This window comes from Toxorhynchites rutilus, chromosome 2, assembly GCF_029784135.1.
Source record: "Toxorhynchites rutilus septentrionalis strain SRP chromosome 2, ASM2978413v1, whole genome shotgun sequence".
NCBI classification, from domain to species: domain Eukaryota; kingdom Metazoa; phylum Arthropoda; class Insecta; order Diptera; family Culicidae; genus Toxorhynchites; species Toxorhynchites rutilus.
This window is the reverse complement of record NC_073745.1, coordinates 154,725,929-154,752,399: the sequence shown is the minus strand read 5'-3', so window position 1 is coordinate 154,752,399 and position 26,471 is coordinate 154,725,929. Positions and strand designations below refer to the sequence as shown.

The 26,471-nt window shown below is 37.0% G+C and overlaps 1 protein-coding gene across 1 annotated transcript; it reads left to right on the top strand.

The window, feature by feature from the left end:
- The first annotated feature begins 562 nt into the window (after positions 1-562).
- On the top strand, positions 563-26,361 carry LOC129767274 (E3 ubiquitin-protein ligase ariadne-1). The gene is made up of 9 exons (XM_055767981.1): positions 563-1,258; positions 17,760-17,915; positions 17,975-18,031; positions 23,550-23,765; positions 23,833-24,108; positions 24,172-24,329; positions 24,392-24,515; positions 24,585-24,811; positions 24,899-26,361. Exons 1-9 carry the CDS (start codon positions 1,055-1,057, stop codon positions 24,978-24,980), a joined length of 1,500 nt encoding a protein of 499 aa, XP_055623956.1. The 5' UTR covers positions 563-1,054; the 3' UTR covers positions 24,981-26,361.
- The last annotated feature ends 110 nt before the right edge of the window (positions 26,362-26,471 follow it).

Here is a 26,471-nt window from a genome sequence, read left to right as displayed (position 1 = left end):
AATACAGATTATTCTATTTTTCAATAGGAATTGTATCTGAGTTTAACGTTTCCTTTGAATTCAACAGAGAACAATAATTGTTTATCTCAAACAGTCCCCCGTTCTGTCTGACAAGTTTTTGATTTAACTGTCAGCTGACAGCCGTCAAAATAATTGTATATGAAGACAAACGGTCCCAATGTGTGTGTGAACACCACGCGTGCATATGTGTTTACTTTTGCCATTCATAAATTTGTAAGCAAAGATAATGAATTGAAAGGTCGGAATGTGCTGATTACGGAATATGATACACAATTTTCGGAAATTGAAACATTACTATAAAGCCTACCTTTAAACTCGAGCTAGCATCGCACATTGATATTGTACGCTTCATTTTTATTGCTATTGACGGTTTGATTCAGGTGAATTATCACAGAGAGAACAAATTTAGTGACGTCATCAATTCGACACTGAGGTAAATGTTGCCACCTTCAAGAATATATCGCTCCTTCATTACAATATTTTTCGTGGGTTAGATATTTTCATTGGGTACACATCACATACACATATAACGAAACCTATTCAGTCCCAAATACATTGGGGCAATCCAAGTAGCGACTTCGAGTGCTGAATGTGAGTGAGAAACAAGAAAGAAGGCTACGAGAAGTTTTCCCCTTTCAATTTTCATTTATTTTGAAAAGGTTTTTTCGGGAACTAATATTGTTTTTTTCCGGGAGCAAAATCGTGAAACTGGTTCGGCAGCTCTGCACGTTGCAGATTCGCTGTACGGAAAAATCCAAAATGAGAACAGCTACATTGGGTGTGGAAAAATAATAAATGGGCTGCAGTGGAAAGAAAAAGAAGGCCAAATTTTTCCTGCTGCCACAAAGTGAATTCTTCGTCGTTTTTTCTTGCTGCTTTGTGACGAATTCGAAGTGAGAGTGCATTGTGTTGAAGACTGCCAGTGTGTGGTAACTACGTATTTTCCAAATTCTGCTGCTAAAAGCAGATACGTGAAGGCAGATACGAAACAATTTAGTTGTACGAGTTAGAACAGCGAATTAAAAATAAAAAAATGGATTACGATGATGAAAGCTTCGATGAGCATGATTCCGGAAATGTTTCAAGTGGAGACGATGACTTCGCCATGGATGTGGATATCAATAACCCGCGGGACCGTGGCCAGCAGGAGGAGGATTACCCCTACGAAGTTTTAACGACAGAGGAAATCGTCCAGCATATGGTCGATTGCATCAAGGAAGTCAATACTGTGTTCGAGGTGATTCATGCTTAATTATTCGATTATGATTTTTCAGTTTGTACTCCTGAGTGACAGCAAAAACCTTCAAATCATCTTGCATTGTATTGTTTATAAGTAGTATTCAACGATTTCATGATTGTCAGTGTGGATCAAAACAAAAAAAGTGCGTGCATTGAATTTATTTTTTGCACATTCACAATTGTTCTCATGTGTATTCAGTGTGTGAGATATTAAAGGACTGCGTAATTCTTTCTATTTAATTAAATGTGAAATTTTGTGGTTAATTTCGTAGCTATTTCGAGCCAAATGGATGATTTTCCGACAACACACCAAAAATGTTCAACATTTCTTGCGTAACTTTTGAAAAGGTCCTATGAAACAAATGTAAACAAATCGAGTTAATAGATGCACGCTATTAGTCTTCAATCATTGAATGCATTACAAAAACAATCGTTCACCTATCTATTTTCTTCATCTTTTTATCGCCGATACAAAAAATATCCAATGCACAGATTCGGATTTTAAGCACCCGGCTGTTACTTCGGACGCCACTTTCCTCTGATGCCCGAAACGTCCGAAGTAACAAAGCAGTCAAAACAACACGAAGTCGTACTTCGGTCGTTTTGAGTTTTTGTTTCTTACAGTAGTTGTTATTGATTTCAGTTCAATTCAACGGGTGATAACAATAAAAATCTGTCTTTAGAACGAAATGCTGATTTTTGGATTGTTGTTTAGTAGTTAGTTTCAAATTCTTATCGTGCAACGTAATATGTCCAATGTGCAAACGCGGGCAGTCAAAACGTACAATGTAACATTTTTCGTTCCTTGGCTTCAACTTTAATCTCAGATCACGGAACAACAGCTACGATTGGTTTTGGAGAGCTATTTTTGATCGCTAGTGGTGAGAGGAGCGTTAAAGATCGATAACTTTTCAGACAATTCGCGGAATAATGTTCGGGTCTTCAACTTCGTTTTTCTCTAGTTGACGAAAATGTTACATTGGACCTTTTCAAAAGTTACGCGAGATTTGTCAAAACAGAACATGTGTTGCAGTGTAAACTGTCCTGAAGCCACGATTCCACTGAGACAACATGCAGGTTGTGGCATTTACACACACTACACACAGAATTTCCATCGAAGCAACACGATGCGACAATCCATGAATCTGTAGTTCTTGCCATTCAAGGATTCAGGGTTGCTTCAGTGAAACGAAGCTTTATACTTTATTATTATTATGCTCAATAACTTGAGAACCGTATAATAAATTCTGTTGTATCTTGTTATATGTAGCTTTTAATTGATGCACTATGTATAAGGACTTGTTATCTGCTTGGCATTACAGGATTTTTGATTCTTGTTAATTTCTTTCTTTGTTTTTGAGAAGCTTTAAACTTTCAGTTCATTCGCCTCTAGCGTTAATTATATATATATATATATATATATATATATATATATATATATATATATATATATATATATATATATATATATATCTATATAGGCAAGGCTTATTTGTACATATTTTTTTCATGATATTTGAATAAGATGATTACTGATGATTTCTCAACTCTTCATTATCCCAACCCTGGAGAAAGTTCCTTCATCTGAAGAAATGATTCCGTCAGCTTGATCCTCAACATGAGAACATCTGTATAAACCAGATGTTTTCAAATGGTGCTTCGCGGAACTTTCGCATGTGTACCCACTTTAAATCGCAGTTTGAAATAAAAATTGATTCTTGAAAGTGTTCATATACCAATCAAATGTAGAAAAAAAAAATTCAATATTGCAGGTGCACCTCATTGGTGTTGAAGTCTGTGTTAGGGAAATACACATATTCCAGCGATTGTACATTAACCGCTGCGCAATCATGATTGAGTGGATTTCTGAGCGGGCACCCCCTTATATACAGATTCATGTGATTTCAATAGCCTGTTTGAAAGCAATTTTAAAGCTATTGAAACACGTTTTTGGATTAATAAGTAGCAAACATATAACGCGTAGACATTTTATTTTTCGAACGAAGTGTTCATCATATCATATCGTTCAGTTGTTTAGGGGGTATTAACGCTCCAAAACTCATTGCTCCGGTGTAACGTTCTCGTTTTCGAAACTTTGAACTCACCTCCCAGTATAGAATCGAAAGATTTAGTTCTACGTCAAATGGTGTTTTTGACGTCCTAGAAGGATGATTGTTCATTGAATGGTATCCAACAAACGTTTCACAATATCTGAAATGTTCGCATGAGATTTACACAGCATGATGCGGATACTGATGCGAATGATATTATAGTTTTATGCATACCGCCCTTTTTCACATTTTGAGCTACTTTTAAAAGCTTATTTTTGACGTAGGACTATGGACTATGTCTTTGATTTCTATACAGGGAGGGTCATTCTACGAATAATGTAACGATTCATTGAGAGTTTTCAAACGCATATTACTCAAAATCGTTATTGCTACATATGTTGGTATATAGACAGGAAATTTATCAAGCATTTTTCTGCTTAAAGCATGAACAGTAAATATAGTAAAAAGTGGTACTTACGTATTAGCGTCATCGGAGCCGAAATTTAATAGACAGCAAATTTGTTGTTCGCCATGGCACTCATATATCTTTTGTATTGTTGATTGCAGTGTTTTGTTATTTTTGAGTGCTACGAAAATGCGTATTTCGGAATTTGCGGTATTTACGTATGAGCGCAATTTTTATTATGAATTTATTTTTTCGCAATGAAATTTATTCTAGGGACTAGCTGACCCGGCAAATTTCGTCCCACCCAAAATTTGTTTTTTGTTATCAATACCTTCAGACATTCACGTTTTTTACTAAGCGCAAGTTCATGGGTCAAATCGCAGAACTGTTAATTGATTGATCTTCTAATCGACCCTGTTGAATTTACCTTTTACTATAAAATTCTTAGTACTTCTATTGTCTGATTTAGGGCTGTATTCATTATAATATCAGATTATTTTCTGACACAATTCTCGTTCAAGATTCTTCAACCACTTAACAACCACTTGTTATGTTAAATGTTAATGTTTCTCCGTCACATGGAATAAATGTTTGATACAGAAAATATGATAGAATAAAGACAGCTCTAAATCGGACAATTCCTTCCTCGAGTTTTGCTCTTATCAACATATTCAGCAATCCATTTTTATTGGTATAAATAGAAGATAAAGATATTAGATATAGCGCAAACATCAAATGGACTAACAACGCTTGTCACTATGTAATTGTAGAACATATCAATTTTCCGAACTTTCCCTTTTTCCTTCAGACTTTTCCGAAAATTTTCAAGGGTGGGAGGGGTTTCATACCATTATAGAAATATTTCTCATACCAAGAAACCCTCACATCCCAAATTGTGATTGATTAGTTCTCGAGTTATGCAAAAGTCTGTATTTCATTGGTATGGCAGCCCCACTTGGAGAGGGGGGGGGGGGGAGGAGTGTATTCATCATAGAAACGTTTCGTGCCTCCCAAAACCTTCACATGCCAACTTTGGGTCCATTTTCTTGATAAATTCTCGAGTAATGCATAAATTTGTGTTTCATTTGTATGGCAGACTCCCCTCCACCCCTCTTCTTAGAAAGGTGGGAGGAGTGTTGAGCCACCTTAAAAATGTTTCTTGCCCCCTAGAACCTCCACATGCCAAATTTGGTTCCGTTTGCTTGAATAGTTCTTGAATTATGCAGAAATGTATGCTTCATTTGTATGGCAGTCCCCCTCAGAGAGAAGGGAGGAGTGTCTATTCACTAGAGAAAGGTTTCGTGTCCCCTAAAACCTTCGCATGCCAAATTTGGCTCCATCTATTTGATTAGTTTGCGAGTTGTACATAAATTAGTCTTTCATTTATATGACAGTTCCCCCTTAGAGAGAGGGTGGAGTGTCTAACTACTGTAAAAACATTTATTGCATCCTTAAACCCCCACATGCCAAATTTGGGTTAATTTTCTTGAATAATTCTCGAGTAATGCAGAAATTTGTGTTTCATTTGTATGGCAGCCCCCCTTAGAGAGGGGGGAAGAGTGTCTAATCACCATGGAAACATTTATTGCACCCTAAAACCACCATATGACTTATTTGGTTTCATTTGCTTGATGAATTCTCGAGTAATGCGGAAATTTGTGTTTCACAGAATATAATTTTCCTGTCAAAATACAGTTTTTACATTAGTTACATTGTTATTTCATTGATTCTTCATTTTTCTCATAGTTAACTGTTTTCTATGCATCTAAGCTACTCACGTATAATTTCGTTTAACTAATTTCCGGTTGTTGTTGTTCTGCCTAATACCAAATCCGTAGTGGTAAACCTTAAATAAGTGTTGTAACTTAGTATATATAATTATGATTCATAATGTGTTCCTCACCGATTATAAAATTGATTCGATTCTATGACTTCATACTAAATAAATCTTAAAAATTGATTTTAACACGCACGTCAAAAATAAAATGTCTGCCTTCAGTTTGTTCTTTTTCTTTCTCTCTCTCTTTCCGATTTTTCTTCACTCATTCTGTATAACAGCAAGTCGGAACTGTCACAGTGCACTTCGTGTGTTGTTGTCATCTAGCAAGGTTGTATTAAAAAGGTGTGCGCGCTGGCCTAATGAGATAGGTCAACACTAAGTTTCCAGTGATATGTAAAAAATCAAAATTCCAGTGTCTCACAACTATAGAATAATAATGGAATAATTTTCTCAAAAAGGCCTGATTTAGATAGCTTACCATCAACACGAATGAACAGTTAGAAGTGCAACGAAGTACTTCAGAATCATTTACTTCTGTTAGGCATTAAAAACACCATGATAATTGGGTAATTTGGCGTCAATTCATAAAATCCGGAAAGTTATGGCATGGTTTAATGAATAGGAGCTTCAGATTCTGGTTTGGTCAGCTTGTTTATCAGATCAAAACCCTATCAAGAACTTATGAGGAGTGATTTGAAGAGCCTAAACGAGCAGTATCCTCTGCGTAGATACACACTAAAACATGGCGCAGCTTGGTCGAAACCATCCCGAAAGGGTTATTTGATCTGATTGAGAACTAAAGATAGCCTATGAATTAGAAACTTATTGTAATTCATGTGAAATTGTCGCTAATTTTGTAAAGGAGTGAGAGTTTTTCCATCTGTGTATATTTGTGTAACAATTTAGACTTGTGTTTGAAAATGATACGTGATGACTCTTTGTCTTCTTCGGCACAATTGAACACACACAAGAACACACACACACAGCACAAGAAAAGGGTAGTAATGGCTAAAGTTATTTTGTTAAGTTATGTTATTATGTTGGACATTTATTCTTATGTCTCAACATTCGAAGTTCTATGTACCATCGATAGGGGATTGAATGGGTCAAAAAAAGGTGGTTTTCGAACTTTTTGTTGAATAACTATCGTAAATTAGAATAAAACACAATTCTGATTACGTTGATATGTTCTCTAATGATTAACTTACGAGTGTTCATGGAATTGTTTAATAATATTAATTTTTCACTGAACTGCGATTAGATGAAAGTTGACCCAATCTCACCCCTTAGAGGGGGTGATAATGGGTCAAAGTAGTGAATATTATTTTCTATTAAAAATTATGTTTAGAAATCAGTTTCTCAATAATTTCTAGATAATTTGACAACATGCGAGTAAGTTGGGTTACAAAAATGGTGTCAATCCACCTAGAAGTTCGATGGAAATGTTGATATATGAAGATTTTTTTTCGGGTCAAAAATTCTATCGTCAAAGGTCGTTTTCTGGCTTGCACTGGTTCAGGTGAACACTGTCTAGGGTGTGGTGGGAAGAGCAAATGGGCATTGCAAAACTCCAAGAAAAGCTACAAAAACCCGGAAACAGCGAATTGACACCGCTATAAGCGTCTTTACCCAGTCCAGGTGATAGTCGGGACGTAAAACAGCAGTATCACGATGGTCCTCCTGCGAGATAGTGCGGTTGGTCGCAGGCCTTGCAAGCCGCACCACAAGAACACTAAGCAATGAACGATACACAAGACATTGTGAATCAGGCCATATAGTTAAAACGTGGGCTTTCCCTCCAATAAATAATAATAATAAAACGTTAAGCCAAAATAAATAAATAGTTATTTCCGTGTGCCGCTCTCATTAACTATCTCTGGTTTCTAATTGAGAAATTCCTTCAAAATGTTTCTGGTGAACTTGGAACATGTGAGATGCTCTTTAGTAGCGGCTTCACAGTAATCTGATAAATGTCCCATTTCTTGGATATCGATATCATGTTACTCTTTTGATTGTCATTAAGACTTTCAATTAGGGGATCTCCGTAGTCACATTGGTTGCGCGTTCGCTTTGTAAGCAATCGATCGTGAGTTCAAAACTCAGGTCCCTCATTGACCATCTTTGTGTTGTTACAGAATAGCTACGTCCACGCAACAATCAACAGCGATGGAGATCGATCCACGGTCGAAATTAGATCGATTCATCCATACAACTGCTCTGCTCTGCAAGACACATCGGGCTGCTGTTCTATAAATAACTCAACAATGATCAATCAACTGTCTCCGCTGTCCGGTGGTCTAACTGGATAATGGAAGAACGGAAAGAATACTCTTACGCCTAAATGGCTACTGTGTAAATGTACCATATGCAATGGTATAGAAGGAATACTGGCGAATGGCAACTGTGTAATGTAATGTGCTATCATTATAGTTATGATAACCGTGTGACATGTACACGATTAAAATTCGGCTCTGTTACAGCTAAAATGTTAATGAGCCTAAAATAAAAATGTGGCGTCAGTAAAGTTATCGTAAAAGAAACGCTTTTCTCCTTATACGTGCGAAAAATTTGCCTATAATTCCTCTAAAAAAAACCACATATAGAGGCGGTGTAGTGAGCGTTGAACCCTTAAGCAAAGCAACATAAGCCCGAAAGTAGCTCCCCAGCGATCTGACGCTGCTATAAGCGATTTACTCAGTCGTGGACAATTACCAACCACCGACCGCCTCACAGTGATCAGCCCCTTTCACTTATTAAACTGATTTCAAGAAGTTCTATGAACGTTAAGAGCTGTGTATTATAATTGCGGTACAAAGAATCGACATCATTTTTCGTATATTTTTTAATTGCACTAACATTCTTAGAGAAACTTCGCCGTCTCAACATCGCGTCATTTTCATTAGTATTTAGTGGAGATTTCTATGCCAAATAACACGCCTTGAATGCATTCTAAGTGGCAAGCTCTGGAATACGCGCGATATATATATATATATATATATATATATATATATATATATATATATATATATATATATATATATATATATATATATATATATATATATATATATACTTGAACTTCAACTTGAAATTCAACATATGTAAACGCTTTTGAATTTCTCACTGGTGAGAAATCACTAAAGTTGGATGCAGTTCTACGCAATATGAAAAATATGAATATATTCATTATAGAAGTTCACGCTAGTGTAAACGGTTGATGCGATTTCTATAAATCGCATCATATTTCTTCACATGAATATATCACTAGTCTAAACCCACCCTTAGCCGGTGCGCCCAGAATTACTTGCAATAATTCCCGAATTCCTAGGTGTTCGAAGCGGTTCATGGCCCAAAAATCATTCATGCTGAGTTCACTTTGATTAGCATCTATCTGTGTTTGTTCTTGAATGTATCTGGAGCGTTTCTCCAACGACGAAACGTTTGAGACAACTTGATTTCCTTTTCCAATCCTTTGAGTATGGAAGTCATTAAGACTGAATCGGCTTAGATGGGGTCGCGGTGCTTCCACTTGGTGATATTGAAGTTACTACCGGATCGTTAATGCACAATGGTCCAGGAGGTGCATTTAAGTGAAAATTAGCATTTAGAGCATGACAGTTGTTCTCTAGACAAAAACTGTCTTAGACAAAATTGTTACATCTGATAGAGCGCTCATTTTTATGTTATCAAAAATAGGGTGACCAAAATTGTCGATGAAATAAAAAATAAAAAACTTTCTCATTTTTATAGAAAGAGGTAAACATAGTTCGACCATGTTGTAGTCCCAGTTATTTGAGATATCTTTGTAGAACAAAGTTTATCTCTATCTCTTAAAATAATCGTTCTAGCGTCTTTTTTCTATTTTACGTTAGGGTCACCATGAAAAAAAAACATTTTTTCGCTCTAACTTTGATATTTCAAATTTTACATGCAAACTGTCTTCGAAAGACTTTTAGAGCTTACTAATACAAACATTTTTCGATGCAGACCTTGTCGATTTCTTATATTTCTTCCCAAAAATACGCTCTCTTCAATTGTTTGTCATTCTTTCTGGGGCAAACGTAAACAAAGTTTATTGGTGGCATTTCACTCTACATGATGTGTGATTATCAAAATTATGTTATTTTTTTCGTGTTTGAGTGGTATTGAAAAGCTCTAAAAGTCGTACGAAGGCAGTTTTGATGTAGAATTTTAAATATAAAAGTTATAGCAGATAAAACACGTTTTTCCATGGTCACCCTAATGCAACTTAGAAAAAAGCGCTAAATCGATTATTTTAAAAGATAGAAGAAAACTTTGTTCTACAAAGTTGTTTAAAATAACTGGCACTACAACATTGTTGAACTATGTTTATCTCTATCTATGAAGATAGAATAGTTAGATTTTTCGACCAGTTTTTGTTTAAACAATAAATATCTCCCACAAAGTTCTTTTAGCTCTTTCTATCTGAATTGCATTAGGGTAACTATGAAAAAACGGATTTTTTTTTACTCTAACTTTTATATTTAAAACTCTACATCAAAATGGTCTTCGTACGACTTTTAAAGCTTATTAATGCCAACATCTTAATCCTGCTCAAAGTTATTGATGGTTTTTCATCCAAAACTCATGATTTCAATTTTAATTTACTCAAACACATAAAATAACATAGTTTTGAAAATCACATATTCCCCTTTATTCCGCGCGGCGAATGAGGTGAGATGGCTCAAGTCACTGCATTCCCGTAGGCGAATGGCGTGACTATAGTTTGTCACTAGGGTAGATTTGAAGTCGGGTCCTCATATGTTATAGACTTGGGTATCAAAAAGAAGTTGAAAAGTAATGTAGCTTCCACAATGAAGCGAAGAACTTTGCTATCTCACGTCACTCGCCGCGTAGAATAAGGGGGATTATATAGAGTGAAATCTGTTTTTTCAAATTCCGTCAACAAACATTTTTTATGTTTGCCCAAGAAAGAATGACAAACAAATGAAAAGAGCGTGTTTTTTGGGAAGAAATATAAATAACTTTGAGTGAAGTTGAGATATTGACAAGTTCTGCATCGAAGACAGTTTGCATGTAAAATTTGAAATATAAAAGTTAGAGCAAAAAAACAGTTCTTTTCATGGTGACCCTAACGTAACTTAGAAAAAAAGCGCTATATCGGTTATTTCAAGAGATAGAAACAAATTTTGTTCTAAAAAGATATTTGAAATAATTGGAGCTACAGCATTGTCGAACTATGTTTACCTCTATCTATAAAGATAAGAAAGTTAGATTTTTTATTTCATCGACAATTTTGGTCACCCTATTTTTGACAACATAAAAACGAGCGCTCTATCATGAGTAACAACTTTGTCTACGACAGTTTTTGTCTAGAGAATAACTGTCGTGCTCTAAATGCTAATTTCCACTTAAATGCATCTCCTGGACCATTGTGCAATGGTTTGCATAGACAGCTTAGTGAGCCTATCAGTATCCAACATATTCCAATTCATCTTACCTTTATTTACTTACCTCTGCGAATTCTTCACCAAGTTTGATGAAAAAAAAATTCTGGCTGACGAGTGTTCTCATCATTAGGAAATAGGAATTCCAACAAGTGGGAACAGGTGTCGCTGGGTATTTTGCTCCAAAAATATCGAAGAAATTCTTGTATTTAATATTGCGATACGATTTCTGTGATCGTTTTGAGGTCTGATTGATGGTTTTTGCAAGCATCCTGATACAACCGGTATATGCACCGCATCTCATTGGGTCAAATAACCATTTCCATATCTGCAAGCATTCCTTCCAAGTGATCATTCTGATGTTCCAGAACATCTTCCGCAACCGTGTCACCTTCATGGTCTTCCAGATATTCCTCTTCTGGTACGGTTTCCTTTTCGATTAAGGGTGACATTTTCACCATGTTTTTACCATTATCTATTGTAATGCTCTAGATTTGATGTGGGAGGATTCCAAAAAGGTGTAGTACAGTGACTACGGCATCCTTGAAATGCACCGCAGTATGACGCTCATACAGCTCAATTATGACTATTATTTATTTTTCATTAGAATAATATAAAACATTCAAATATTTTATATTTACCAAGTGTACGTTTCTTACGAATACCGTGGCCATCGATGAATTGGATGTTCAAACCAAGAACGCTACGATACATATTTGATGCGATGTCTTAAGCGAAAGCATTTTTTCTTCCACTTCCAATTTTATTTGATCGTTAATGTGGCTGTTTATGGTCAGGGCATCGCAGAACGGCATAATCAAATCCTGCAACCCATCCCATTCAGTGCAGGGTAATGGAAGCCTATGCACCGACACTAGTTTTACCACCCTACCTATTAGTTGGGCCTTAGTCATTTGAATGGGAATCAGAGGATCATGCTTTTCGTCTGTTTTGGGAACTTTTATGACTCGCATGCCTAGGAGTACATACGTCGTGGGATGCAGAAATTGAATGTGCAACTTGAAATTGCGGACGTTGAGCTTTCTTTACATGTAAGAACATCCAGGCTCAACATCGCATCGAGGCTTCCCAGTCGGAAAAGAAATTTTCACCCGTTCGATAATTTCCGCCACATTTCGATGTTTTTCAGAATTGGATGCACAATCGTCTTCTGCCATGTTCAACTAGCATCGGGAATTTTGTTCGTTGTTTCTTGCACGACAACACCGGTTCTAGTGATCCCCGATAATCGTTCGATTAATCGATTAATCGAATACTTCCTATAGAAATCGATTATTAATCGAACGAATACTGCACAACCAATAATCGAAGCGAACGAATAATTTACGTTGATTAATCGATCCAAACGCAGAGAGAAAAAAACCTACGGCCGCTGCAGTTTCATCCTGAAAATCAAACATTATCTTAGGCGCTCTCTTAAGTTCGTAAACGAAGATTAATGCCGTTAACGCAAATTGAGCTTCGTTTACGACTTTAGGGGAGCGTAAAAGATAATAATTGTTTATCAGGCGGAATGAACACTTTTTTGATTACATATGGCTTTCTAGCAAATGAGAAATATTAGTCAAACTAATTATTTCTCTCAGTGTTGCGATTAATCGATTAATCGATTATTTGGGGCGATTAATCGTATCGGATAACAAACTGCTGAAAACTATTCGATTAGCTGATGAACGATTAATTTAAAAAATCGGGGATCACTAACCGGTTCTGATTTGATAGGCCAACGTTGGTAAAGTTTGCTTCGATTTTTCGCTCTATATTTTCAATACTAATGAGAGAAGAAAAAGCATTCTCGTTTAACTACAGAGAGAGAGAGAGCGATTTTCTCACATCTTATTTCTGGATTTCGATGGATTTCCCGTTGCAAAAATCGAGCACGCAAGCCGAACGTCTACTTCCGCTGAAGCTCAGACATGATTTGTATGATCTATCATTCTGTGGCAGACTTCATTCCTGCTGCCACATAGTAATCGATTATGTTCTCATGAGCTTCCGGATTCCTGTGGTTTTTTTGCGTCTATAGCATTCGCTGTCTTCTGCCAAGGTCGATGAAGACCATCGTGATTTTCACGCAGGCCGCCTCCGATTATATGGCTCTATATGCACTCGCGACTCGAATTGCCATGAACCGGTACGCTCTGTTCAGCCTCTTATCCGGCTGGGTAGCCATAATGGTGTTACCCGCGAAGCCAATGGTCTCCACTTCTTTAGACATATTTAGCTTTAGTACGCTATCGTACACGTCGTTCCGAAGCGAAGGGTACTGTGTTGTTGTGCAATGAAGTTGTTCAATAAACAACAGAAAGACTGAAATGAAAGACGTAGTCCTACGTCAATATGTGCAATTGAACACAATATGTATGTTCCCATTATTTCCGTAGATAATTGTCGCGTGCCGATTTGGGCGACATAACAACTCTATACTGTGCTGGCTAGTTTAACCCTCTAAGACCCAAATTTGTTATTTGTCTGAAAAACACCATTCCACTTTTATCTCGAATTTCCCACTTTCAACAAAAAATATCCCTAGCAGAAAGCTGCCAGCATAAAACCAATATGTATGTGTGATAGGGTTCGCGGAATAAAACGCTGCAGAAAACGACTGCAACAGAAACTACCACTCAGAAAAAGTGTAGTAGGGTAAATGATCTTGATTTGTCCGATTTGGGGTGTTTTTACGCAACTAGTAAATGCAAATCGATTTTTCTTCATGAAGATCACATATAATCGATACGAGTTTGGGTTTGTTGAAAAGTCCAAAGTCTCCAGTTGCTTTTTTTTCTGTATTATAGTGACTTTCAACTCATTTGGCTGGTTCGTCACTTTTTACTTCCATTTTTGGAAGAATGTTGGGAGTGAGAATTGAACTCGTGACCTTTAGCGTGAGAGGCATGGATGTTACCACTACGCCAAATCGCCTCCCGTCCCTCTAGTTGCTAATACTACCATAAGGCGATGAAATTATTCAAATTTTTATGGTTTTTAACGATTTTCATAAAAGAGGAATTATGATCATGGTTTGACCAACTCTGATCATAGTTTGTCCAAAAAATGATCATGGTTTGTTCGGTTTTAGAAATCACAATTTTTGAATGAAAACATTCGAATTCTGAAGTAAATGTTGCATTTATCATTGCTTGAGTTTACTGTCATCATATTGATCCATTCATAATTTAGGCTTTCTTCAGAATATTGCCTTTTCTTGGGCATTTTAAAAGTGTTACCCTCAACACACTCAACACAGAAAAACATTATTTCTGCTATGCGCGGAGGACACAATAAACAAAATGCAGCGCACCAAGTAGTTGCCATAGAAATCATGTGGACAAAACAACATAAGTGAATTGGACAACTCATGATCAGAATTGATTTCACTAAAATACGTTAATTTAATGGTTTAGCTATGTAAACCTGATACAAATGGTGTGCAAGCATGATGTTTACAATATTTGTAAGTGTTATAATCCAGAAGAGGTCTGAATATGTGCCAAATAATCATCTGGTGATCGATTAAAAGTTAGCTCGAATGAGGGGCGCATTGACACCAATAGAAGGTGTATTTTATAATCCTTTAAAACATGTGATTCTGTAAAAATATACTACAAAACTATTGTAAATCATGAAAAAGACAATTTTATTTATATGTTTTGAAACATTCGAATACCTGATTTGACAAAGGTGTGCTGAATTAGAGCATTCAAAAAAGTGGACAAACCAAAATCATTTACCTTAGGCTAGAAATATTGTGGCGCGGTATTGTATCCCAAAACAAAAATTAACCAGGCAAACGTATCGCCCCGGGCAAACGTAACGCTCCGGACAAAAGTATGCCGTCCGACGCTCGCTAAAGCTCGGTCGGACATTGCTAACGGATCGTATCCTATGTTTCAAACTAACCGGGCAATCAGTGGAACCCAAGTTTGCGTGCGAGACACCCCCGCTTCCGACAGCGGGTCGGCGGTGGATAGATGAAAATATTCTGAAGACGTTCTAGTGGGGGTGAACATTGAAAATAATGTCTGAATAATTTGAAAAGAAAATCCGTGAAGCCCGTCTAAAGGCGCGGTTGGGTTGTAGAGGGTTAATCAAACGATCTGCAGGTGCTTTCGCTTGAGTATACAGGCGAAATACATGAGCCCCATTGGTCAAAACATACATGATTAGAAGAGATATCATTCTATGTATATTTTTTTCCGTTACTATTTTCGGTGTTTAGGTGTATTTCATTTTAGTTCGTTTCGATTATGTTTATCAAGATAGTAACGCATGACAACCTGCCAATAACTTAAGTAGAAAGGAGCGCTATATCAATTTCACATAACTGAAAAATTAGGCTATTCATACTTGATATTGATACTTGATTTGTCGCTTGAGATTCTTATTCGCAATCGACTTAGACTCCATGATTTCGTTTTTTATCTAATAATAAGACGAAGTCGTATAACTCTGAATAGGAAATTATGGATTTGAACTAGAACTTTTCATGACTCGTCGACCTGTATTATTTGTCACTCAAAATGGAATTACTTCGTGATATTCGGAATAATCTACTCAACCAAGTACTGATAGATGCCAAAAGTTAATGATTCTGAAAAAACACCCCTCTCATATATTATATACTGACCCAGCGAACTTCGTCCCACCCACAATTGTTATTTTGATTTAAATAATTTCGAACACTCAAGGTCCTAAAGAAATTATTTTTATGTACGTGTTCTATACTGGCGGTATATAATTTCTTTTTTGACATTTAATCTCACGCAGACTGAGTTGCAACAAACCTGATAATGACTGTTTGAATCCGTTGCCCCGTTCTTGAGTTAAATCGTGAGGAACGGATACCAAACTATCCTCATGTATATACACTCTGTCCAACTTCTATAAGACCACCCTGATTCTATTTCGTTGCAACACAAACAGTTAGAATTTCAACAAGATACATTCATACAATGTAGACTGCTTAGAATAAAGTGTATTCAACGTCAATTCCGTTCAAAAGAGTTGTTTGTTAATTTATTTTGCTTAAATATGATAATTTCAACTGTCCAGTTTCTATAAGACCACTTCAAAATTCATAAGAATTATCAATGAAAATTTCAAAACGATAAGCTGATTTACATGTCATTGGTAACCTTGCCACTTCAACCAATAACCTTGAAAATTCGTGTTGGAATACTATTTACCAAATTCTGCTGAGCTGATTTCTCGATATTTTTTCCATTTTGCCGAAATTGCGACCTTGAGTTCTTCAATCGTGGTGTACCGTTTTCCCATCAGTGTAGATTCTGCGTACACGGATCCCCCCTAAGATTTTTAACAGGATTCAAGTCTGGAGAGCGAGCTGGCCAGCCCAAAAAATTAGGTTTTTGGTCCTTAATCCATTGCTTAGTTTACTTGCTGGTATGATTAGAAGCATTGTTTCCGATATCCACTCAAAAAACGGTTGGAGAGAGGATTCCAGAACATGTGTGTAATCCTTGAATGACGTGAAAGCTATTTTGAGTTTTCCGGTTGCGCAGAATCCCGCCCAAACCATGCACGAGCCTCCACCAAAATTCCTGGTTGAAAAATACTGTTCCTTCTTCCGTATATGACACATGTACCCGTTGAAACCATCAGGACCATCCATTGATTGGATTGTCCAATCCGAAATTTCTCTGATACTAACATTTTCTTGGTGAAATGCATCGATTTGTCTCTCCTCTCTCTCCGTGAGGACTATTCCCTTCGACATTTTCCAGATTTAATTGATCAAAACAACTAAAACAACGGAGAATGTAACTGGGCTTGAAACTTGACAGTTGAAAATTCAAAAACATTCGTTTACGCTCAGCGCTTGCACAAAAACATATAAAAATCACGCAGTTTATGGTAGTCACCAATACCTACACACCAGAATATAAATTTGAGGCATTGTTTGTTCACAATGACATAAATCAGCAAGATCATCACCTGGTCTTATACAAGTTGGACAGAGTGTAGATTAGATTCAAAAACTGACCATGTACATTTTGTTTATTGGCCCTCAATATCAGCTCATTCAGGCATTATTTAGAGATGCCTCAAAGCGTGTCAAAACGCACAATGTTTTGATTTTTTGACCCTCCAACATGAAACCTTTTTTCAGGTCAATAAACAAAACGTACATGGTCGGTTCATTAATTTCGATGATGATTTTTTTCCATCCACCCTAGTCTATATATTTCATCTCATCGAGCCGTTTCGGATGACGCTAATTTGACAACTTACGAAGGATTTCCGAGAATATTTGAACGAATATTTTATAGAAAATTATATTGAGTTATTACAAAAATTGTTCATTACAAAAAAAAATTTTGCAGTGTAAAACTAGGAACCATTTTCTGCAAAGTTGAGGTTAATGGGGAATGCTTGAATAAACAGTTCTTGTTCGTTTTTCCATATTTAGTTGTGCCTTTGATCGGTTTTCTTTTCGTATCATTTATTTAAGCAACATCGTCTGCATGCGGCTCTAATTTTTCCAAAATATTTTGCGATGATCCTTACAATAATCGAAAGAGATAGAAAACAGATATGAGTCAGTAGTGCACGCTCCGTACGTCGGCACGTGTGGCGTGACTGTGGTAATTGTTGTAAAAAGTACCAGATGCGCAGTAACGACTATTGTTTACATCACCGTCTTCGTTTGCGAGCGGAAAGTTTCTTAAAGAATCCAAACGCAACTTATCAATTATTCATGGACATTGTGAAACATATTCTTTTAATACACGTTATTGAGTTTGTTATTTTGTCCGATTTTTTTCTGAATAATAATGTTTTCCATTTTTCAGATACCTGCGACAACAACACGAATTCTGTTAAACCACTTTAAGTGGGACAAAGAGAAGTTGATGGAACGCTTTTATGATGGCGACCAGGAGAAAATGTTCAAAGATGCGCACGTTATTAACCCCTTCCGGAAGCCCAGCGCAGTCAGTAAGCCAAAGGTAGTTACGAAAATATACATTTTTTTTTTGGATTTCGTTGTACCCGTTCTATATTTCAGATCAAAAAGTCTGGGACGGAAGATTGTGAGATTTGTTACTCATCGTTTCCACCTAGTGTAAGTACCCAACAAATCTTAAAATCTATTGAGATGCGATTTCCTATTTTCATTTTCATTTCGAACAGGGTTGGTTGAATGCAGCATATGTTTATTGTTGCTTCTTTATCGTCTGTCTCTTCATTAAGTAATACGCGATCATTTGGTTCAAATGTCACGAGCTTGTCTATTTCAAGGTTTATTTTCGGCGCGTGCCTTCAGACTATTTGGTGTTCCACGCTTGTTATTGTGTTAGGTGTGAGAAACAACACAAACATATATCACCAAAAGTGCATCACTTACAACTAATGTTTTGAAGTATGATGGAGCTTATCTTTTTTATTACTGAACATAAATTCATGTTAACAGTTTTTGTCAATTTTGGTTTTTGTCTGAAATATATACTGGATACTTGACCCAGATAGTGGTATAAATACATAAAAAAGTTGAAGAATTGTGTCCGAAACGTGATCGCGTGGTTTACGTTTTTGCATGTCGATTTCGAATATCCGTTGTCAAGCAACCGGAAATGAGTCCGGTCTGATAACCTCTGACAAATCTTATTACTATTGGGAATGAATGGCGAAGGAGGACATGGGACATAATTTTGAAGGCATCATTCTGGGTCGGCATTGCACGGAAGTTTTTCCAATCCAGCCTTTCATCTTTTCATAGATGGAACAAATAACCTTTTCTTCGCATTCCGGTGGCAACTCCATGTCCCAGATATGCGTTGTTATCTGTAAATGCATTGTACAAGGTTTGTCGGACCCACCTTGAATAGGTCCAGAACGCGTTCGTTCTTATCAGCTGCTCTGTGGCTTTTTAGCAGGTTAAAAGCCTACCTCATGCCTGTCTTCTCTCACTAGTGTAGTCTTCTCTAATATGTAGTGTAAGTCTTCAGCTTCTTGAAGAATTTCCGGAATTCTCAATAGGGAAGAAATAGCCCATCTGCTCATACTTCTTCTTTTCTAGGCAACGTTTCCCGAAAGATGTATGCTGTCTTGGTCTCAGTAGGTATCATTTCACATTTCGTCAAGTTTCTCGATGTTGCGCGTTGCATGACTGCGCGTGCCGCATCTTTCTCGCTCGTCAAACCGTTCTTTCCGTTGACCTTGTTGTAGATATCCGATAACAGTCCTTGCCGTGCTGTAATTTGCTACTATCGGTGTATTTCATCTGGGAGAACAACATTCTGTTTCTTTACCCCTCCCAACACAGTTTTAAGACACTGCGAGTGTGTTGTAGCAACGTTTGGTTCCTGCTTCATCGGTACCGTGGTGAACGCTGATGCTCTTTATCATTGACGATTGTCAGTTTGAAACGCAGTCTGACCAGTGCACAATGGTCCAGGAGATGCATTTAAGTGGGAATTAGCATTTAGAGCTTGACAGTTATTCTCTAGACAAAAATTGTCTTAGACAATATTGTTACTCATGATAGAGCGCTCGTTTTTATGTTGTCAAAAATAGGGTGACCAAAATTGTCGATGAAATAAAAAATCTAACTTTCTTATCTTTATAGATAGAGGTAAACATAGTTCGACAATGTTGTAGCTCCAATTATTTGAGACATCTTTGTAGAACAAAGTTTTTCTCTATCTCTTGAAATAACCGATATTGCGCCTTTTTTCTAAGTTACGTTAGGGTTACCATGAAAAAAACTGTTTTCGCTCTAACTTTTATGTTTCAAATTTTACACGCAAACTGTCTTCGAAAGACTTTTAGAGCTTACCAATACAAACATTTTTCGGTGCAGAACTTGTCAATATCTCTACTTTGCTCAAAGTTATTGATATTTCTTCCCAAAAAATATGCTCTTTTCATTTGTTTGTCATTTGTGTATTTAGTCGGAAATGCCAAAACGAAGTGCTTTCCCGAATGCTGGAAACTTATTAAACAACTTCAAAAACAGGGTAGCACTCAATTTTTATCTTTTATGAATGTTCATAGCAAGAAAACTTACCCAAAATAGTTCATAGAGTCAGCGTTCTATGCGAACTTTGAGTTTATATGAACATCAGAGGTTATAGATCCTCCAAATCGTTCTAAAGTTCAGAAAGTCATAGAGTAAATTTGATATGTAATAGGAGTACCGGTGAGTTTATTCGTTTTTTTTTCAAAAAATAATGCTTCATTCTGCAAAAATGGTTACAAATTTAACATTCAAAGTATTGCCCATCGCTAGTCTCAATTTTTTCCCATATTTCTGGCAAATCACTGATCCCTTTGCGGAAATAATCGGCCGGTTCGTCGGCTAACCACGAGTCGATCCAATTTTTGACTTCATAAAAATTAGAGAAGTGCTGGTCAACCAGGCCATGTTGCATCGATCAAAAAGGTAGTAATCGGTCGGACCTATGTCTGATGAATACGGCGGATGGGATAGGACCTCCCATTTCAGCGTTTCCAAATATGTTTTGCGACATGCGGCCGAGTGTTGTACTGCAAAATAACTTAACGTGTCTTTGCTCGTATTGTGGCCGTCTTTCCTTCAGTACACGGCTAAAATGCATCAGTTGTCTTCGGTAGAGGTCCCCCGTAATGGTTTCATGTTGATGTATGCTGAACCCCGACCGTCGATGTTGATGTATGGCCGGGGTATCTATGTGTTGCCCGACGTGTCGGATTGTCGTAATGGACCCACTTTTCATCGCCAGTAACGATTCGATGCAAAAAACCCTTTCTTTTATGCCGTTGGAGCAGTTGCTTGCACGTGAAAAAACGGCGCTCGACGTCTCGTGGCTTCAATTCATACGGCACTAATGTCCTTTTTTTCATCATTCCCATTGCTTTTAAACCGTCGGATATGGTTTGCTGACCTACTTCAAGTGTATCTGCAAGTTCTTGTTACGTTTGTGACGGATCTTGATCGAGTAAACCAATTCATCACCTTCAAACTTTTTTGGCGGTCCGGAAAGTTCTTGTGGGAAGAGGTTTATGGTTTTTTTTATTTGGTATTTTACCTCGTATCTCATACTAATCCATACTTTTTTGAGGTATCGAATTATTTTTTCCTGCTTCTACGTTCCTGTAACCAGAAAACGTGTCCCTATGTACCTCAATCAATCACATTATCGAGCAGTTGTGCGACGATCTTCTATCAGCGATTTTATGGACAGAACCAGTAAATACGAGATTTTTCAAGTTTTACCCAAAAAAAATTATTCTTCAAATATTGTTTCACAGCAATGTTCTAGTGGTGGGGAACATAATTTTGATCTGCTCGGATGATATGATTAGTTAATAGTTATAGTTTATACTACACAAAGATTCGAAAGATTGGCTATTTCTCAAGCATTGGAATGGATGAAAAAATCATGTTAGATTATTCATAATCGATAACGGGTGTTAAATAAAAAAATGAGAATTTTTTCAATACCTTTCAGTAACTCAAATAAAGAGCGTAAAATTTTCTTTCTCCAAGAAAATTGCTCTAATGTCAAATGTCTCCTAATGTCAAATAGACATTACACCGCCAAACCAGCAAAACAGCATTGGGCACAACATAATTAGTTAACTCTAAAATATAACTCTTTGTAAAAGTTTTGGTGGTTCTGGAAAGAACCTTTGAACCTGTACAATCCGGTCCAGTGTCGCCTGTTCAGGAAATGGATAAAAAAATGAGACGACGATTCAGAGACGTCCAACTGGATCGCGGCCAACACGAAAGAGTGTCCGAAATGTAACGTGACGATTGAGAAGGATGGAGGTTGTAACCACATGGCAAATGATGATGGATATCGATGTAGAAGAAAATGCAATTGTTTCTATGTATTATCATTGGCGTTGGTGTTGCTGGATCATAACTTTGGTGCTGTCGATGGTGTTGCTGCATTATGGCTTTTGCGCAGATGTCGCTGGATTCAGATTTGTTTTCATTTTATTCCTACACAATTTCTGTATACTTTTTCACTTACTCTTGGCTTCTTCTTCTTGGTTCGCTTTTTTGAGGCTTTGTACTTAAACGTCCATTCGCCGGGGATGTTTTTGTGATGATGAGGCTAATGTTATCCCAAATTATGGATACTTTAATCTTGAAAAATGCTAACTGGCAAACTTAACCTTGACTCTCGGCCTTGAGAAAGACCATTTTGGACACCCCAGCCTCCATCGCCCATTTTTTCGCTGAATCGTGAAAAATATATAGGTTGGTTTTATCCAAAATATATATTTATATTTGGATTCATTTGGCATTAGCCTGACGGGGCAGTGAGTTCAATATTTTGACAATCCAAAACTTGAGGAATCCAGGGTAGAACAGTCACTGGCCAGCACAATCTTCAGTTCGTTTAGAATCATTACTGCCCTCAATGCTCTGGAAAGTTGAGAGCGGGCAGCATGAAGCCGAATACACGACCAGACAACATGCTCGATATCGGTGTCGCCATCGCCACAATCACATAGATTGCTTGCTGCGAGCCCAATGCGATAAAGATGCAAGTTTAGGTTTTAGTGGTTGAACATAAGCCAAAATATCACGCGATTGAAATCACGACCTACATAGACTCCCTTGAATTATGCACTCGTTGAGACTAAAGAGATAATCGTGTTTAACGTGTGTAACGAGCTCATCTTATGAGCATGCTGACGAGAAATATGGAAAAATACATTATAAGCAATTTGTCTTTCAAAGAGTGTTCCTTCTGAAACACTCATCTTAGCTAACGAGTCCGCTTTCTCATTTCCCGGATCGAACAATGGGAGGGAATCCATGCTGAGGTAATCTTGAATAATTTTTCGACCAAAACACTCAATAGATGTCTTATCTTTGTTAGAAAATAAGATGAGCGTTTATCAACTTCCATTGAACGGATACCATCTATTGAGCCGAGACTGTCCGAAAAGATAAAATAATGGTCGATGGGCAATGTTTAAATGATGCCTAGAGCACAGTATATCGCACCCAGTTCAGCGACATACACGGAACAAGGATCTCTGAGTTTGAAAGAGGCACTGGCATTTTCATTGAAGATCTAAAGTCACGAAATTTCGCTGAAAAAATCGGCGGAATCACATCGGAGAGTAGATAATTTGGGATTCCATGGATTTCTTGACGTATGGACAGATCAAACATCCGGAAGCAAACCATGTTCGTTTTTATTTCCTTATTATGTAACTGTCAACATTCAACTATCATGGTTTTTCTAGCGAAAAGCTCAATGTCAGTCTATAGGGGCTGACGTGGGGCGCAACGTGTTAACCATCTCAAATCTATCTTTGGCATCACATGAAAACAACAACAATGTCTGCGTGTGATGCTAAAATACAGAAGCACTCTCCACCAGACAACAAGAAAATCGACGCGGTGCTCCAACCGAATAAAATTTCAAATGACTACCTAATCACGCGCTTGTGATGCGGGTTTTACGTGATAACAAAAATAATATGTTATACGAGTATGTTCCCGTGGATATCTCACAAATGTACGTGTAGCTTTAGGCAGATAGCAATTTTTTCCAATAATCAATCGAAAAAAATTGAAGGATTTTGTATCTAGTGAATTATTTAAATAACCATATATACTTCTTCACTTACAGATGATGACAGGACTAGAATGTGGACACCGTTTCTGCACGCAGTGTTGGCAAGAGTACCTGACCACCAAAATTGTGGAAGAAGGCTTGGGACAGTCCATTGCCTGCGCGGCGCATGGATGTGATATCCTGGTTGATGATGTGACCGTCATGCGATTGGTACAGGATTCCCGCGTCAAACTTAAGTACCAACATTTGATTACAAATAGCTTTGTGGAGGTAGATAAATAATTCCGTTTATACATTTTGAAAAATTAATGTTTGCTTTTCTTTTTCTATTCCAAAGTGTAATCGACTGCTCCGTTGGTGTCCATCTGCCGATTGTAACTACGCCATCAAAGTGCAATACGTGGATCCCCGACCGGTCGTTTGCAAGTGTAACCATGTGTTCTGCTTCGAATGTGGCGAAAATTGGCACGACCCGGTCCAATGTCGCCTGTTGAGGAAATGGATAAAAAAATGTGACGACGATTCAGAGACGTCCAACTGGATCGCGGCCAACACGAAAGAGTGTCCGAAATGTAACGTGACGATTGAGAAGGATGGAGGTTGTAACCACATGGTAAATGATGATGGATATCGATGTAGAAGAAGATGCAAATTTTTCTTTTTATTCCTTTGATAGGTTTGTAAAAATCAAAACTGTAAGTATGATTTTTGCTGGGTATGTTTAGGATCCTGGGAGCCCCATGGTTCATCCTGGTACAATTGTAATCGTTATGACGAGGACGAAGCTCGTGCAGCTCGTGATGCTCAAGAGAAATTCAGATCTTCGTTAGCAAGGTAAAAGATAATTGTGATCATCTAGTTCTTGCTCTATTCCAACAAATCGTATTCCGTTTTAGATATTTGCATTATTATAACCGTTACATGAACCACATGCAGTCACTTAAGTTTGAGCATAAGCTTTATGCTTCGGTTAAAGCCAAAATGGAAGAAATGCAACAGCATAACATGTCTTGGATTGAGGTGAGTCAATTGCGTTTAATCTTTATTCGAATTTATGTGTAATAACATCGATTCCTATCTTACTTTCAGGTTCAATTCCTGAAGAAAGCCGTTGACATCCTTTGTCAATGCCGCCAAACGCTGATGTGCACATATGTCTTTGCGTATTACTTGCGCAAAAATAATCAGTCACTTATTTTTGAAGATAATCAGAAAGATCTGGAAACGGCTACCGAGAAGCTTTCCGAATATCTGGAGCGTGATATTACATCGGAAAATCTCGCCGATATTAAACAGAAAGTACAGGATAAATATCGGTGAGTTTTTTTTAAGTTGTTTTTTTTGTTTAGAATATGTCTTCAACTGAACTTTAACATCATCGTTGAAATTTAAATATTCTCTAGGTACTGCGAAAAACGTCGGAAAGTTCTACTCGATCATGTACATGAAGGCTATGAGAAAGATTGGTGGGATTACACTGATTGATAAAATATTTCCTACAACTTTACGGGAAATATTTTCGGGAAAAGATAAAAGCTACAACAAAATCAGCGGAGAACGAAGGAAAAAACAGCAAAGTAAAAATAGGAAAATTACATATATTGGCAATGATGATGTCCAGCTAAAATTTACCGGGAAAAATAGGAAAGAAATCTATAAGTATGCTTCATGCGTGCTTTTAGTTCTGTAGCCAGCGTCCCACACTAGAATTCGATGAGTAAAAACATGAGTAACGCATAAGCAGAGAAGTTGTTATTTGTTTGTTTACTCGTTGTTTTCCCCCCTCGTAATTATCACTTAATTAAAGGATAGAATTCCTACTAAAATGATTCGTTTTTTAACTAGTTTCTCTAGTTTTTCTAGTTTGAACATTTTACGTGTAGCGAAGCTATTAGATAAGGCGTTCATCATTCGATGAATACGGAAACAATGATGGTAGAGGCAGTGATAATTGATAGCAGCATAATCGATTGTAGATCGAATTACGGTTTGAACAGCATGAATAGGAAAGAAGAGAAGAGATAGTTTGAGAACATTATGGACGCAAAAAAATCAAACTTGATAGAGATTGTCATTGACGAGAGCAAGTATGGAATAAAACGTAATTCAGGAACTTTTAAGCGGTTCAATGGAATGGTACAGAGAAAACTTGTGGGTCCACTCAATACACCAGTCTCTCGAATTAAAATAAGATCCTCTATAGTTGAAAAGCTAATTTCTCTATTCAGCATTGTCTCATCGTTATTCAATAGATCAATTTAATGTGACGTTTTCGTTGAGTGAACACAGGCTGTCGACCCTTTGTTTTTTTTTCATATACACATTTTCTGTCCTTCTTTCAACACTCTCACTCATCACCACCGTCACGTTTCGTAGATTCAGAGGGCCTTTAGTGATGTTTTAATGATTTTTTGATAATTGTTTTCTTCATAAGCTGAAATATTTCAATTGTTTTTCGTATCTATTTTACTATTATATCACTGTAATTGATAGTTTGTTCAGCAGACGCTTATCCGTATTTGTTCTCTTTTACTTCGCTTCTTCTAGAATGCTTGAACGAATTCAGGCGGATATTGGGATAAAAAATCAATAACGATAAAATCTTTGAAACAGTGATATGAAATTTTAACGGAAAAAAATAAAGATTATATATAAAAGTGATGTGAAGAAAGTATATAATAAAACCGTGCATATAAGAAAAAAGTACCCTATTATGTAAAGATCATTAAATCGAATGCTAGAATGATCTTTTCTTCATTTTAGTTGGTACCAGAGAAACATGAATTGTAACAAACAAGGTAAATTACAGTGTAAAAATCGAATCAAAGAGCAGAATAAATCAGAGCTAAATTAAATTAGTTTCTTAGTTGATGCTTGTTTTCATTACCACCCCGAAAATACCCTCTGTGTTATAGGCTAATGACTTGACGAATATGGCCGATTATCGAGTGACAATGAAATAGTTCTGTTGATGTG

Coding starts and splice junctions, on each gene's coding strand:
- LOC129767274 (XM_055767981.1), top strand. CDS start 1,055: ATGGATTACGATGATGAAAGCTTCGATGAGCATGATTCCGGAAATGTT. Junction 18,032..23,549: donor ACTCATCGTTTCCACCTAGT/GTAAGTACCCAA, acceptor CTTCACTTACAG/ATGATGACAGGACTAGAATG. Junction 24,109..24,171: donor ATGGAGGTTGTAACCACATG/GTAAATGATGAT, acceptor TTCCTTTGATAG/GTTTGTAAAAATCAAAACTG.